Source organism: Canis lupus, chromosome 19 (assembly GCF_048164855.1).
Source record: "Canis lupus baileyi chromosome 19, mCanLup2.hap1, whole genome shotgun sequence".
NCBI lineage: Eukaryota > Metazoa > Chordata > Mammalia > Carnivora > Canidae > Canis > Canis lupus.
Window position 1 is genome coordinate 43,426,512 of NC_132856.1, and position 14,957 is coordinate 43,441,468.

The 14,957-nt window shown below is 50.3% G+C and overlaps 2 protein-coding genes across 12 annotated transcripts in view; one reads left to right on the forward strand and one right to left on the reverse strand.

The window, feature by feature from the left end:
* Positions 1 to 8,829, forward strand: part of SETD2 (SET domain containing 2, histone lysine methyltransferase) — a 125,245-nt gene extending 116,416 nt beyond the window's left edge. For 3 of the 6 annotated variants that reach the window (XR_012012060.1, XM_072786432.1, XM_072786430.1), the window contains 3 exons: positions 5,722 to 5,802; positions 7,563 to 7,664; positions 7,993 to 8,829. Coding sequence is in view for 3 of the 6 variants with exons in the window: in XM_072786432.1 (XP_072642533.1) it covers positions 5,722 to 5,802; positions 7,563 to 7,664; positions 7,993 to 8,154 (345 nt within the window). In the remaining 3 variants the exon portion in view is untranslated. Of the gene's footprint in view, positions 1 to 1,891; positions 1,945 to 5,721; positions 5,803 to 7,562; positions 7,665 to 7,992 lie in introns of all 6 variants that reach the window. The other 3 variants (XR_012012058.1, XR_012012059.1, XM_072786431.1) reach the window with 2 other exon arrangements.
* A 2,695-nt stretch (positions 8,830 to 11,524) lies between these two features.
* LOC140610398 (death domain-containing membrane protein NRADD-like) lies at positions 11,525 to 14,781 on the reverse strand. Of its 6 annotated transcripts, XM_072786453.1 has the most exons (6): positions 14,643 to 14,728; positions 13,618 to 13,680; positions 13,319 to 13,474; positions 12,495 to 12,678; positions 12,251 to 12,393; positions 11,525 to 12,153 (listed from the first exon to the last, which is right to left on the reverse strand). In XM_072786453.1, exons 3-6 carry the CDS (start codon positions 13,422 to 13,424, stop codon positions 11,834 to 11,836), a joined length of 753 nt encoding a protein of 250 aa, XP_072642554.1. In that variant the 5' UTR covers positions 13,425 to 13,474; positions 13,618 to 13,680; positions 14,643 to 14,728; the 3' UTR covers positions 11,525 to 11,833. The 6 variants fall into 6 exon arrangements, with proteins under 6 accessions (XP_072642554.1, XP_072642552.1, XP_072642557.1 ...); XM_072786451.1 differs by lacking the exon at positions 13,618 to 13,680 and having other exon boundaries at positions 14,643 to 14,781; XM_072786456.1 differs by lacking the exon at positions 13,618 to 13,680 and having other exon boundaries at positions 13,319 to 13,400; positions 14,643 to 14,749.
* Positions 14,782 to 14,957: the final 176 nt, after the last annotated feature.

Sequence of the window (14,957 nt, forward strand, 5' to 3'; positions counted from 1 at the left end):
CAGTGGGGAGTCTGCTCGTTCTTCTCCCTCTGCTCCTCCTCACCCTACTTGTGCTCTCTCTCACTTGTTCACTCTCTCTCAAATAAATAAATAAAATACTAAAAATAAGTAGCTATATCATTGTACATTTCTACTCCAGCAGTGTATGAAGGTTCTGTAGGAGTTTTTGTAGAAACAGGTATTCAAGGGGAAAGGCTGCTAAGTATCATGTGCTTCCAGCAAAAAAAACTCTGGACATTCACTCTGTATTTAGCTTCTTAGCCTTTTATCTCTGATTGTCAGCTTTACCTTTTCTTATATTTCTATGAGAAAATCCAAACAAAAGGCATCTATTCTGTTATTAACCCTTTGATCTGGATATAACCAATGAAAGAAGAAATGAGTTTTGATTTTCCAGCCAAACTTGCCCTGAAGCACAAGTCAAAAGCTTGAGATGTCAGTCTTTGGATCCATTTCCAGAACATAGTCTCTAATATCAATATCTACTCTTACTTGGATAGCGAGGGACTTACTTGGGTCCAGCCTTCCTAACCGGTTTTTATGACTGTACTCATCTCATTAGCATCTCAAAAGGCAGGAGAAGGATGCTGGGGAGTATGTTTTTATTCCTTCTATCCAACTGTTTTTCATCTTTAGGCTTTCATGTAAGTTTTAATCCCCTTGGGGGTACAGATTGTACCATTGATTTATAGGCCTTGTGTGAGGTATTAGGGATAGAAAAAGAAATAAAACTGAATACAGTCTTCATGAAGTTCATTCTAAGTAAAGAGCCACATCAGGGCTCCTAGGTGACTCGGTTAAGCGTCCAACTCTTGATTTCAGCTCAGGTCATGATCTTAGGGTTGTAAGATGGAGCCCCGAGTCAGACTCTATGCTGGGTGAGGAGCCTGCTTAAGATTCTCTCTCTCTAAAAAAGGAAAGAGAGGGAGAGAGAAAGAAAGAAAGAGTGAGCCCCATCTATAAATCAAGAACCCAGTGGGATAATTGCTATATTAGAAGTATGTACAAAATGCTATGGGAGCCCAGTGATTAATGGTCTGAGAAGATGTGCTATGTCACAGAAGACATGATTTTACCTATAGCCAAGGTGGGCAGGAAAGAACATTCTAAGTAGATAAAACAGTTTTGGCAAAGGTGTAAAGTCAGGATAAGACAGAATGTATATAGGAAATAATATAATTTGGTACAGTGAGAGTTTGGTGCATATGGGGTAGTGAACAAGACAAAAAAATGGAAATGTAGGTCATATTTAAACTGTCTAAGATCTTGGTGTCCTACTAATGTGATTATTGTATGAAAGGTACTTGGGAGCCAGTGAGTGCTTTTAAAGTAAAGGAATCAGATGTGTTTACCTTAAGCAAAACAGGGTTATGTGAAAAAAATGAGATTGGTAGCAGGGAGATAAGGTTGGAGAGAATTATAACAGTTTAGGCAAAGTGAGAAACTAAGAGTGGAGATGTTAGGGACTCCTGCAAAGACATTTGAGAGGCATCATCATCAGGGCTTCACAAACAAGTATGTGTGGAAGAGGCAGGGATGACCCACCATCCTCATTTGTAGTTTGGGGAGATAAGATCCCATTATTCAGTCTAGGGGTTGAAGGAAAGATCAGGAGGAGGTTTGGAAATATATTCAGTATGGAATTTGAGCTCCTTTACAGGATTCAGGGTAGGAATGACTGGTAGGCAGTTAAATCTAGATTTGAGCCATCATTAAATTAGTGGGTTTTTTATTTGAAACATTAGGGGGATATGGTACCTGCACGGGGAAGGTGTGTAATGGGCAGAGAATTCTTTGAAGAGTGCTATGTGGTGCTGGATGGGTGGTTTTGAAAGTTTTTGATGCTGAGACTAAGCATCTGTGAGAGCCCTCCTTCTCTGTTTTCCTCCAGTGTTGTTCCCTCCTCTTGGTCATCTTGTGCTCTCTTCCATCATCCGTCATGTGGTGAGTGTAAAGTCAAGCCTTCCCTTTGAGGATCCCAGACGTGAATCATTCCTGACTGCTTACGTGATCGAAAGGCAGCAGTTTTTACTACTGGTTTTTGGCTTTTAATTAACATTCAGACACAAGTGTAGTAGATGTCCTAAGTGTAACTATGTTGTGTTAAAATAGTGGTTGTAAAGTGTTTGTTGTATTGAGGGAATTGGAGGAGGATGGGATCCGAGGCCAAGAGTCTTTTCAATTGATGGTGCCATCTTTGGCATTGGGGTAATTTGCAAAAGAATTCCATGTGAAATCACTTCCCAGCAATGGAGGAGAGAACCAGGAAATCAGATTTGAGAGAGTATTGTCAGAAAACAGAGCCCAGATCTCTGCAGAGCAGATGGTGAAGTTGCCCACTAAGCATGGCCTGATGGATAGAGGGGGGACCAGAGAGAAACTTCCAGGGCTGCACTACACTCTAGGCCAGATGGGAAGAGGAGGAGGCCTTCTGGTTCTTAGCAGTATCTTTAGGACCTCAGTTCCGGGTTTATCAGCCCTGGGAAATAGAGCCTGTGTGTAATCTAGTCAGGCTTTTGAAACACTATTTCTAGAAATCGCCATGAGATCTTTTTGTTCCTGTCCAGTCCTTCCTTCCCCAATCCCCACCTTTTTTTTTTCTTGACAGAATAAAGTGTGGTGCCTTATTTAGAACCCAAACACTGAAATATTTTTGCTCTTTCTGCTACCAAAGGGTCACAACTCCAAAACAGAATATACTGAGCTTTTATTTTCAAGGCTCCTTCTCACTTAACCTTTTAATTGTGATGTATAAGTCTTGTGCATTGCAGAATTTAAGTTGAATTGTGTAGTTTCTGATAAGCTCAAATTCTGCTTCTGGATTCATGCTGCCCTGAAAGATAAAGTTCCTCCTTGAATAATATTTTACATCTCCTGTTCCAAAGGGTATTTAATTAAATTCAGGGAGAAGCATTAGGCTGGTATATTCTGCTCTCTTTGTCAGGACTCCTTTCAGCCAGCCTGTGCTCCTGAGTCCCAGGGCACATGGGCTTTGTGCTTTGGTTATTTCTGCCTATATTATAAAGGATTGAGCTTGCATGTGTTTTGTTACACACCCAGTGTGTGGTTACCAGAGCCATCCAATAAGCTTAAAGTCATTCCTTTGCTAAGCCAAAAAAACTTGAAACCTCACCTTGGATAATGTGAAGGTACTGAGGCCTTCCTATTATATTTATATCTGATCATATTCTAACCAGACTCCCTGGAATCCAGACATGCCCCAAATGAAGGCTGACAGCAGGATGATCTGCTAAAGGCAGTAAGCTCTGGCTATATACTAAGTCCTCTCCCCACATTTCATTGTGTGCTCTCATCCGGCCACTGTTCACATAGGTTCCCACCAGGATTCTCCATTGGCTGATGCTGCCCCAGGAAAAGGCAACCTGATGATTGCTGAGGCCCTAGGAAAACATTGCTTTCTCACCTAGCAGAGTGCTTTCCACCTCTCTGATGGTTCCTAGTGGTCTCAGTGAGACCACTTGCAGGACAGGTAGATATTCTCTACCCCATGAAATAGCTTAATTTTTCAGGACCCTTGGTCCAGGCTAATGATCTTTTGTGGTGCTAAAGGATTTTTAATTGGTAGTCAGCATTTGAGAAGGTTAACCCTGGTTTTAAAACCTTACCTATTGTAGAGATGCTAACATTTTAAATGGGAGTTTTCTGGAATCAGGGAAGTTTTTCATATCCGTGTCCATCAAGTGCTGTCCTCAGCTCTGACTCTGGCTCCAGGTATTGTTTGGCATTGGACCTGAGTAAGCGTTAACCAGTTTATGAAATCATTTGTTATGCCATTTGTGGACCACAGAGCAAGAGAGGTACATGAATTTTAGTGCTCTCTAGAGTGCTTCATTTTGGTTTATGATTTCCATGATGTAAGTCTAGGCACCCTTCATTTTAACATTTCCTTTCTCAATCCCAATTGCTCAGCACTCAAAAGGACTGTGAAAGCTCCTAGACAGACCTCAGTGGACTGTGCTCTGTAACTGTGTTTTTAAAGCCCTCCCAACCTCACCAAGTCAGAGATTAAATTAGAAAGCAATTAAATATGCACTAGATTTATTTAGCTTTCTGAACACATACCCCATTCAGAGGGAAGCAGAACATTCCTCTTTACACAGTGCCCTCACTGAGAGCCTGGCCTCTTCTGCAGGATCAGGAGCCTTGAGATGGTTGTCATACCTCACGGGGCTTTTTGTAGCTGTTGCTGTTGATTTCTGAGTTCTCTGAGAGAACAGCTGAGGGTGTGTTGCAGTCTCCCTGGCTTATTCAGACCGTCCTTGGTCCCTTGCTGCCTGAGGTCTTGTTGTGAAGCATAGCCACACACTCTACTGCTGGAAAAATAACCGCAAGATCCCAAAGCAAAACATCAGAAAATTGAGTTTCTGTGTGCTTTTTGGTCTTGTTTCCTGAGAACAGGTTGACTATATTCTTTCTATTCTGCCCTCCCTCTCCTGCTCCCACAGCAGCAGAAGTAGAAAAATGGAAAATATGTAAAGCTTTTATAACAAATCAGAGAAAGCAGATTTGTAGCAGCCCAAAGCCAAGGGAGTGCCACCTTTCTTTGGAGCCAGTCCAGAGCAAAGGGAGTTGAACAGCTCCTTCATCACCAGCGCCTTCAGACTGTTTATGGAAATGGAGGAATCAGCACTGGGGGATGGGTTGGGAACAGAAAAATTCTCTGCTCTCAGCGGCTAGCAAAAATATGAAGTATCTGTAATAACAACTGCAGTTTCTACGTCCATCTGAACTCTTTCAGAAGAGAATGCTTATAAATCTTTTCTGTGGAAAAGCAGGTTTACTCCTGAGGGGCTTGATGGTTGGGGGTGGACAAAGGTCTGGGGAAATGGCCTTGGGCAGGTGCTCTGAATGCCAGGGCTGCGAGCCCCTTACCTCTCGGCAGTGTCTGGCTAGGGGGAACTTGGCAGCTTCCCCTCTAGCACAGCTGGAAGGGAGTATTTTTAGGTTTGTCATCATCTTACCAGCTTGGGACAGAATATCTTCTGTGTCTTAGCATCTACTCATCTGCTCACTGACTTGGATGACCCTCGTCTCCTTCCCCCTATACTGCGACATGTCTTTAGTCTTTACATTCCTGAGCTGGAGATACCAACCTCCAAGGAGCCTCTCCTGTATATTGAGACAGTTTTGTACAGTCCAGACAGTTCTGCCTTTAGAGAAAAGATGATGAGTTCACAAGGGGAGTAGAGGGGCCTGGATAAGGACCGTGGTGTGGTCTGACCTTCCAGTTTTGTGGTGAAAGGTCTAGAGAACAGAGCATTTTGCCTTTGTCTTGGAATCCTAGAATGTCAGAGTCAGGAGAGGTGGAGCTCACTGAGCCCAGGCCTCACTTGGCAGTGTGGGTACTAAAGCTCCGAACAGGGACCTCAGTGGTCCATCACACAGCATGTTCCTCTGCAGAGGTGACTCTGAAACAACTGGAAATGTTTAGTACATCAAGGATGTAACTTTAACTTAAGCAGAGAACTTGGTTTACAGGAAGGAGGTGACAGGATTGAAACATGAGGTGAGACTGGTAACAGCAGCCAGCTGAATCTAAGCCATGCGCACTTAGGATTGGCTTACTCTAATCCTAATGGATCCTAAATATTAGGAGTCAGGTGTCCCATCTGGGGGAAAGAAAGGAAGGTTTTGGAAGAGCAGGGCATCACTGACCTGACCTCTTATGCCAGCACTGTTTGTTTTCTTTTGCATTTCTAGACCTCAAAAAAGCCTAAGACAGCAGAAGCAGACACCTCCAGTGAACTGGCTAAGAAAAGCAAAGAAGTATTCAGAAAAGAGGTAAGGTTTGGTGGGTATGGGCCCTAAGCTCTGCAGGCTCAAGCCTAAGCCCTTTCTTTTCTTGTCCTAAGTGGTAGGCTGCCCTGCCTTTGGGTGTTCCTTTGCTTCTGTGCTATGACTGTATAGTTGTTGTGTGAGGAGGACCCATTGGAATGGTCCTTTACAGGTGGGTAATAAGCACTTTCATATCCATTATCACTTCATTCCTGTAACTGCTCTTGAAGTAGGCAAGACAGAACTGTCATTCTTCTTATGTAGGTGGAGTCGCTCTTAAGGTTCAGAAGTTCTAGACAGAAGGCCTGAACTCAGGCCCCCTAGCTCAAAGTCTAGTGTTCTGTTTTGGTGATGTCTCATTCAGTGGCAGCCTCATCCTCACGGGATTGGAGAAAGTAGCTCCTCTTCATGATGCTTTAAGTGTGTTTCCAGCTGTCAGGACACTGACCTTGTCTGCCTCAGGGCATCTAGATTCTAAACTCCGGTCTTGATTCACCAACTGTTGGAAGAAACAGACCTGTAAATGAGTAATGGCAGCTGTGTGTGGAATATGCCATCTTAGGGCTGGAGGCCACTGTTCAAGGTGTCAGGCAGGGCTGTTGAGTTGGGGGTAGGAATGGGCCAGGTAGATCAGGAGGGGTATAACTTCAGGCAGTAGAATGTACAGAAGCAAAAGAAATCCTCATCCCTCCTAGGCAATTGTAAGTAGTCCATTGGCCGTACGTAGCACAAGGTATGTGAGGGGTGTTGGAAGATGAGGCCAAACAGTGTTGTGTGTCTGGCAGTTACCAGGTGCCATGATAAGGACTTGAAGCTAGGTAGAAGGAATCCCCTGACTGTATTTGGGGAAGCAGATTGAAACGAGACTCTATGAAGGCCAGAGGACCATAGAAAAATTGAATAAATGCCCTTTCCAGGGCTTTAGCTTTAAATCAAGAAACTTAGTTTCTTGCTCTCCCCTTCTGAAATTACTGGTATTTAAGCTCAGCCAACCAGCAGCTGTTGGAGTGCCTGCCTATGATACTTGACCTTTGAATGTCGGGAGCTGCCTGGAGTTTCAGGGATGGGTAGACTCTGTTCAATGTCTTTTGACAAAATGGCGATTGTTGACCTCTTTGCTTCCTTTGTACCCTGGACCTTAGCACCACAGATACTTCAGAGGTTCCATGCCAGGGGAGTCTCTCTTGAAAGCCACTGGTAGAACAGGCACTACAGAGACAGTTCAGGAGGACACTGGAAGTTGTGTATCGGAAAGTGTCCTACCCTGGGGCTTCTCCCACCAGGAGAACATGCCTGCATGTGCTTCACGTTGTTGTGGGATGGATCCAATGGAGTGTGACACAGAATCTAAGTGATCTTCCATAACAAAATGCCTGTGTTTCTGGGGTTGCTGAGCCTCCTGGTAGCACTGGAATGTTCTCTCTACTCTGCCTCCAAGGCTACAGGCTCTTCATGCCAAGAAAATGAGATTTGTTAGCTGAACACAGGGGCTGCCATGAGATTCAGCAGTGAAGTCTTGCTGGTGGGTCTCCTCTTCTGCTCTAAGTCAGGCTTGCTTGTCTACCCAAGGCAGCTTTCCCCCCCCTCTCGGGGCTGACCTAAGATCCTTATCTCTCCTATCCCACTAGCCTAGTAGCATTCTTTTATCCAAACCAGCCAACCTGAGTGGCAAAAAGGGAAGGATTGGCTATCTCATTATTTCCTCAGTGCAATCCTTTGCCCTCTCCGGACTTCTGAGTAGTATGTGCTCTTTCTCCCACCTACAGATGTCCCAGTTCATCGTCCAGTGCCTGAACCCTTACCGGAAACCTGACTGCAAGGTGGGAAGAATCACCACAACAGAAGACTTCAAACACCTGGCTCGCAAGGTATCCCTCTGTTCTGAAGATGTTCTGGGCAAACCATGTACCTTTCGTCCTAGAAAGTGGGTTTTCCTTGCCACAGGCTTGGCTGGGGACCCAGGAAGAGGGGGAGGGAAGGTTAGGGAACGCAGGGCACCCTACTTGAGGGTAGGGTTGGTGGTCCTCTAACAGACTTGAAGAGCTGAGCCTCCCCTTTCTGGTGACCCCAGCACCAGCCTGCCCCAGCCTCTCTCTATTAGACCCCAGTCTTGGTGAGAAGGGCCCTGAGGCACCAGGCTGGCCTTAACCCCTGAAATCCTTTCCACTCTGGTCTCTCTTCCTGTGTCCTGGACAGCTGACGCACGGCGTTATGAATAAGGAGCTGAAGTACTGTAAGAACCCTGAGGACCTGGAGTGCAATGAGAATGTGAAACACAAAACCAAGGAGTATATTAAGAAGTACATGCAGAAGTTTGGGGCTGTGTACAAACCCAAAGAGGACACTGAATTAGAGTGACTTGTGGGGCCAGGGTGGGAGGACAGGTGAGCAGGTAGGACCGACTCGGGAGAAGAAACCCCGTGGGCCCGCTGCCCCCTTCCCTCCCCCTCTGTCAGGGCTGTGCTACTGGTGACACATCGCCCTGGGGATTTCAGACCTGCAGATTTCAACTGAAAGCCACGAAATCGAGCTCCATCTGCAACAGGCGATCCCTGGTCAGGAGCTGTTGGGGTGTGGTTGGAGGCCCGTCAGAGGCAAGGGCTTAGGGAAGGACCCCGCTAAGATCCTGGCCAGGCCTAGCCCCACTCCCAAACCTGGGTCTCCTCCTTGGCGGTGCTGTCAGCGCACAGACCCATGCGCATCCCCACCCATAACCCTTCACCCTGACGATCTGTATTATATTTTAATGTATATGTGAATATATTGAAAATAATTTGTTTTTTCCTGGTTTTGTTTGTTTTTCGTTTTGCTTTTAGCCTCTACGTGCTAGATCACAGGAAGACTTTGTAAGGACGGTTTTAAGTTCTCCTGCAAGGTTTAATTTGTTATCATGTAAATATTCCAAAGCAGGCTGCCTTGTGGTTTTGGCCAGCCTTGTGCTATGTTGATAAGATTGATTTACTGCTTAAAATCACTTTACTTTATCCAATTTTTACTGAACTTTTTATGTAAAAAATAAAATCAATTAAAGAACTTGGCATGTGTGTTCCCTAAAAGCTAGTCAAGCATGTTTGTATATAGTGGTGTCACCGGCAAGAGAAAGGAGAAATGGCGGCCACAGATGTAGGAAGTCCAGAGTTAATCCTGGAACTCGGAGTTCATCACAGGCCTTGTTCCCGAAGGTCCCACTACGACTGACACTTGTGGCCTTAGGATCTTATGCCTGTGTTCAGGGTGGAGTCAACTTGTACTACATGTATTCCAGAGCAAAAAAAGTAGCCTGAGGGCCTGGTCGGCCCTGGGCTTCTCTGTACTTTGGTTCATAGATCAGGCAGGAGAAAGGTACGTGTCTTCCCTTTTACATCTCCTGGCTGTTGGGAGAGGCGCTGACCCTCTTCCCTCCAGAACTTGAGTTCCCCAAGCTCCCTGGATTGCTCTTTTAACTTGCAGGTTAAAAGACCCCTCCCACTACGCACCCTGACACTGGGCTTGGACACTAGAGGGAGGACGCCTGTAAAGGGGTACAGTGCACAGGCTCTCATGAGAATGGACATCTTGAGCAGCCCGGGTGGCTTAGGGGTTTAGCGCTGCCTTCAGCCCAGGGCCTGATCCTGGAGACCCGGGATTGAGTCCCACGTCGGGCTCCCTACATGGAGCCTGCTTCTCCCTCTGCCTGTGTCTTTGCCTCTCTCTCTCTCTCTCTCTCTCATGAATAAAATAAAAATTTTAAAAAAAAGAGAGAGAGAATGGACATATCCTGGAAGAGGCAGGGCTGTGGCGTGACCCTCCTCCCCACCACCCTTTGATGGACCAGTTGTCTGGGCTGTGAGGCTTTAGGCCAGTCTGGAGCCATCCTAGCAAGAGATTGGTCCCCTTTCTTTCTCACCAGGGCTAATTTGCTGCCTGCAGCAGCACCCTCAGGGAAGAAGCTGTGGCCCACCGAGTCTTAGGCAGGTGGTGGATGGCAGAGTGCTTGCCTGCTGGGTGCTGCGCTGGGCACCTAGAGCTCCAGTAGTGCTCATTTGAAACTTACAACCCTGGGGACAGAGTTGGCAGGGTTGGATGAGGAAATTCAGGCTCAGAGAGGCTCAGGAACTCATATCCTCATTGTTAAAAGAGAAAAACACCTATTTTAAAGTCCTACTCATTGGACATGCCATTTAACAATGTAGCCATAGTGTTTTCCCATGCTGCTGCAACCTTCAAAACTTTAAAATACATTATACCAAATGAATGGACTAACTCAACCCTCTTAACTTTTGAGAGTTGTTACAGAGAGTATCTCTGTTCCTGTATACATTGAAAGGGAATGTCTCTCTTTGGGTGGGTTTGCGGTGCAGGGATGTGGTCCCATGCTCTGCTTCTGCTTGCCACCAAGTCAAACTCGTGGTTTGACCCCAGGCTCCAGGTTTCAGATTTTCCAAGGAAATTTAGGTGGTGGTCCATTAAAGGTGGTGACCGGGGAGCTGTAGAGTTTCAGACAGGACACCTTTGAAGAGGGATTGTGTTATCTCAGCTCCCTATGGAGTTTTTTCAAAATCTTTTCCCATTCCACACACCCCTTGACATCTTCAGACTCCAGTCCCTCCATTGTCATAGGGGTGCCAGCCAATCCAGAAGCTGTTGGGTGCCACTCGGCACAGGCTTCTACATTCTGTGCCAGCCCAGTCCTCGATTGCCCTGCGGCTGACTTGCTGCCCAGGCAGCTATGAGGTCTACCAAGTGTACTGGTCTGATTTTGGCTGACTGAATGCTGTGCCTCTCCTGCTCTTTCTCCTTGGTTATTGCCCAAAAGTCATCTCCAGATTGAGGGAGCTGTAAACCTGCCCTTCCTGCAGGACAAGATTTCCAGGGTTAAGCAGTCCTGGCAAACAGTTTCTGGAGAGCAGCAGTCTGACATCTGGCATTCACTGAGCAGCTAATCTCAGTCACATCTGTTGGCAGAGGACGGGGTCTACCTGAAGCCTCCCTGGGCCAGCACTGGATCCCACAACTCCTGAGTTTGGGTGGCTATGTTGCTGAAGTGCTCTGCCTGTCGTGGATGCCTGGATGGTGGCCACTGTTCCTTCTTGGACAGGGGCCTGTCCACTGTAGCAACCCCTTCCAAAGGAGGTAACCAGCCTGCCTGCTTCTCCCTTCAGGGCGGGCCGATGCGTGGGGTACGGGTAGTTTGGCTACAGCTGCTCTGCCCTCAGCTGCCCCTCAGGTGGGTGGGATGACCCATTTGCCCTTGGCTTGTGTGGAAATCACATAAGCAGCTGTGGAAGCATGTTTGGAACTCCTTCCTGAGTCTGGAACGTGAGTCTTGTAAGGACAGTCTTTCTTCCTTTTTTTAATCTAGAGACCCGAGGCCCTTGGAAGCTAGCTCCCCAGGGTGTCTGCCTCCAGCCTCCCCTTGATACTGGTCACAGCAGAAGTCACAAAAATGGTCTCAATCCCAGGGCCCCTCAGTGCCAATCTGAAACTGTAACAGGTGGGGGACCTACTGAATGTGCCCTTCTATTTATCATTCTCCAGCTAAGGAAGCTGTGAGTGCAGAAAGGTAAAATAGCTCCCTAACACGCACAGCCAGTGACCCACAGATGCAGGGTGTGAGCTCCAGCCTGCACCGTCTTCTACAGGAGTATACTGCTTCCAGCTCCTGTATCCCAGAGACCCTCCTTTTTCTGGGCCTCTGCCTCATGGCCACCCAACTGTCCCACAGGCCCAAGGAGTCAGAGGCAGCACAGTAGTCCAAAGTTGCCTTTAATGAGATACAAAAGTAGAAAAACCAGTTGACGCTAGATAAGGGAGGTGTAGTGGGGAGGGGGAGGGCAGGACCACGTCTCACTGCTAAGTCCCTCCCCATGTCCTGGTCGCTGTCCTGGAGGAAGGTAGGGCAAGGGGAGGTGAGCGGTGGCTGGACCTTCTGTGTTCCCTCCAAACAGAGCAGGCTGAGGCCACCAGTGCCAGGAAGCTCATGAAAGGGAAAGCACACGTGGCTGTGGGGGGAGCACCAGAGCAGGTTCCCTGAGAGGCCCGGCCGTGGTGGCATCACTCACACCACAGAGCAGCCCTCAGCCGGGGGACCCAGGACCCGGAGCACATCTTCACGGCCCATGGCAGCCAGGGTGTCCTCTAGCACCCTCAGGGTGGCACCACTGCCTTCTTTGACAGCCCAGTCCCTAAGCAGGGTGTGGGCTGGCAGCTGGCCCCGGGCTATGACCTCCACAGCATCAGCCGGGTAGCCCAGGCGGCCTGCTAGGCCCTGCCAGCCCTTGTCAGCTTCGCCCGATGCTTCCAGGAGCCGCTCCACTTCCTCTTGCTGCGGCCGAGGGAGGTGAAGGTAAAGCCGGCAGCCAAGTTCAGGATGTGACCCTGGGGTGGGAGACGTGGGGGACGCGAGAGGGTCAGGTGGGCTGGGTGGTATGGCTGAGCTGGGTCTAAAAGTCTGTAGATGGGTAAAGAGGCTCACCCTGGCTGGGGGCACAGGGCTCCCGACCGCTAGGATTGTCCAGGAAGACAATGCTGTCACCATGCCTCTGGTCCCTGTCGAGGTCCCCCAGCTCTGCAGTCCGAGCTTTGGCCAGCTGCTGTCTTTGTTTATGTGAGCGCCAGCTGTGGGGAGCAGAGGGAACCCGCCAACCTGTTCCAGCCTTCACTGAGACACAGTGCAGATGGGGAGGGGTGTGCTATGGGGCAGTGCCCAGAGTACCTACCACTTGAAGGCCACGTAGGCGAGCAGGCCGAGGACCACGGTGGCCAAGAGGGCACAGTAGACGGGGATAATGTTGCCTGAGGCCCCTGGAGGCTCAGGGGGGAATGGAGAGGAGGTATTGGGAGCCAGAGCTCCCCCAACCCACACCCCTTCCCCATCCCTGTCCTGCATCCTCTGTGTCTTATCTGTAGAAGAAAGGACAAAGAAGATCAAGAGCAAGGAATCAAGGCCAGGTCCCTGAGTAGCCTCACTTAGGTTTTGCTGCCAAAAATGTTTGAAACAACAGTCCCTACTTCGTGGAATCAAACACTCACACCACGGCATCCAGATTAGCTCGTTATCCCAGGCTCATCTCCCGCAGCCTCCTCTCTGCTCACCAGTCTTGGACACCTAGCCCTTCCCGGGGGGACCCTCCTCCTGGGTTTTCAGACATCTGCACTTGCTGTTCTAACTTCTCCAACTGGCAGGTATCCCCTATTCTGGGAAGGCCTCCTTGATCTCTCCCATTTCTGGCTCCTGCTGTACCTTCTCTATTGGAGCATTAAACCATGCATCCTGTCTCTCTCAGCAATCTGGACTAGGAGAGCAAACTGATACACACTGGTCCCCCATGGGGGCCTCTGCACATGAGGCCTTTTAAATTTTTGCAAAATAAAGTTGAGCTAGGAGGCAAGTAAACGCTGCTGTTCACTTCTGCTGGGAGGCCAGGAAATCACAATCCCGTGCAGGCAGGGCATAGGGTCCAAGGACTCCAGAGTTTGTGACTGGACCTGTGTCATCTCCCCACCCACCCAGTGCCCAAAATGTGGATCAGAAGGTACTTACCCACGTGTACCGTGCCTTCTCTGTGGCTGGAGTTGTGAAGCATGGCTCTGCTGGCTAGCAGTGATCCCAGGGACTGCATCTCCTGGAGAAGGGGTTGGAGTGTCATGGCAACACTCAGGCAAGGGGGCTGGGAGACTTCTCTGAGTCCAAAAGTGGCTGTGTGTAGCAAGATGGGGGAAATCCTTCAGGCCAGGTGTTGGGAGTCTGTGTCTCCCCCCACCCTCTGCTCCTGGCTCACTCCATCCTGATTCACTCCAGGGCTGGTTATCACCCCCCCCCCCACCTCCCCATTCACCAACCTGACAGTTTCCTCCTGTGTCAGATGGGGTGGGGTGGACAGAGCCAGCCCCCACAGGCCAAAGCTGGAGGAGCCAGGGTGCAGGAGGAGAGCAGGTTGGAAACCTCAGCAAATCCCTGGTCTGAGTCCAGGGCTGGCATGGGAGGACCAGAAACTCCCATCCCCACCGCCGTCAGAGCCAGGCTGGAGACTTGCCAGTGGGGGCCTCCCCCAGACTTGTCAGCATAAGCTGAGGAACCCAACACCCTAAGCTCCAAAGGCACAGCTCCCCCAAGTGACTGTGACCCCACTCCTGCTTCCAGGGCCTGTGTCCAGCCCTCACCTCCTGCTCAGAAACTGCTCAGGAAGGTTCCTGGTGGGTTCAGCCAGAGCAGAGAGCATAGGGCCCCAGAGGCCCCCTGGTTCTTTTCTCATCTGGGAACTCAGCCTGGGAGCCAGAAACCTCAAGGACAGGACTACTCAGTCCCAGGACCCGTCTGGACCTACAGGCCTGATCCTGCGGGGACTGGCTCCCTAAAGCCGGGTTAAGAGAAACCACATCTGGACTAGAATGGCTCCTGCCAGGAAAAGGCACGGAGAAGAAACGTGGGGGCAGGCCCTCCAGCTCCCAACTTCCACCACCACATCCGGTCTGGTCTCCAAACTCACTTCCCTGCCCAGTCAGCAAGTGGGTCGGGGTCAGAGGCGGTGGTGGCCCTTCCAGGAGTGAGGCTAGTGCGTCTGTGTCACTGACCACACACGGGGCCCTTCCCGGGCCTGGCTGGCAGGTGGGCCTGTGAGCAGCGCGCCTAGCCGCAGCCAGGCCTGCAGACGTCCGCCCGACCCAGCCACCGGCCGGAGCTGCGGGGCGGGTGCCCCTACCCCCCTACACACACACACACACACACACACACACGTCTCCAGGCCGTAGAACACGCCCACGCGGGGCAGCGCGCACGCTCGCGGGCCTCGACGCGGGGTTCAGAGAAGCAGCCCTGGGCTCTCTCGGTCCGGGGAGCCCCGGGCGCGTTCCCAGCCCCCTCCTACCCTGCTGGGGCTCCCAGGATCCGCTCGGCCGGCGGGACTCGGGCCCCTACGCCCCCAGGCTGCGATGGGCCGGCCGGGAAGGCGCGGCGCGGCGCAGGACCGGGCGGGGAGGCGGCCCGAGCGCCCACGGAGGAGCCGCCTAGGCCGGAGCGCGCGGGGGCGCGGGGCGCGCGGGGGCGCGGGGGGCGCGGTCGCCCGGGGCCCCGCCCCGCCCCGCCCCGCGCAGGAGCGCGCACACGTGCAGAGGCGCAGCCGGGCGCGGCGGGGCTGCGGACAGCGCGCGTGGTCCCGGGGGGCTCCCGGGCCGGGGTACCG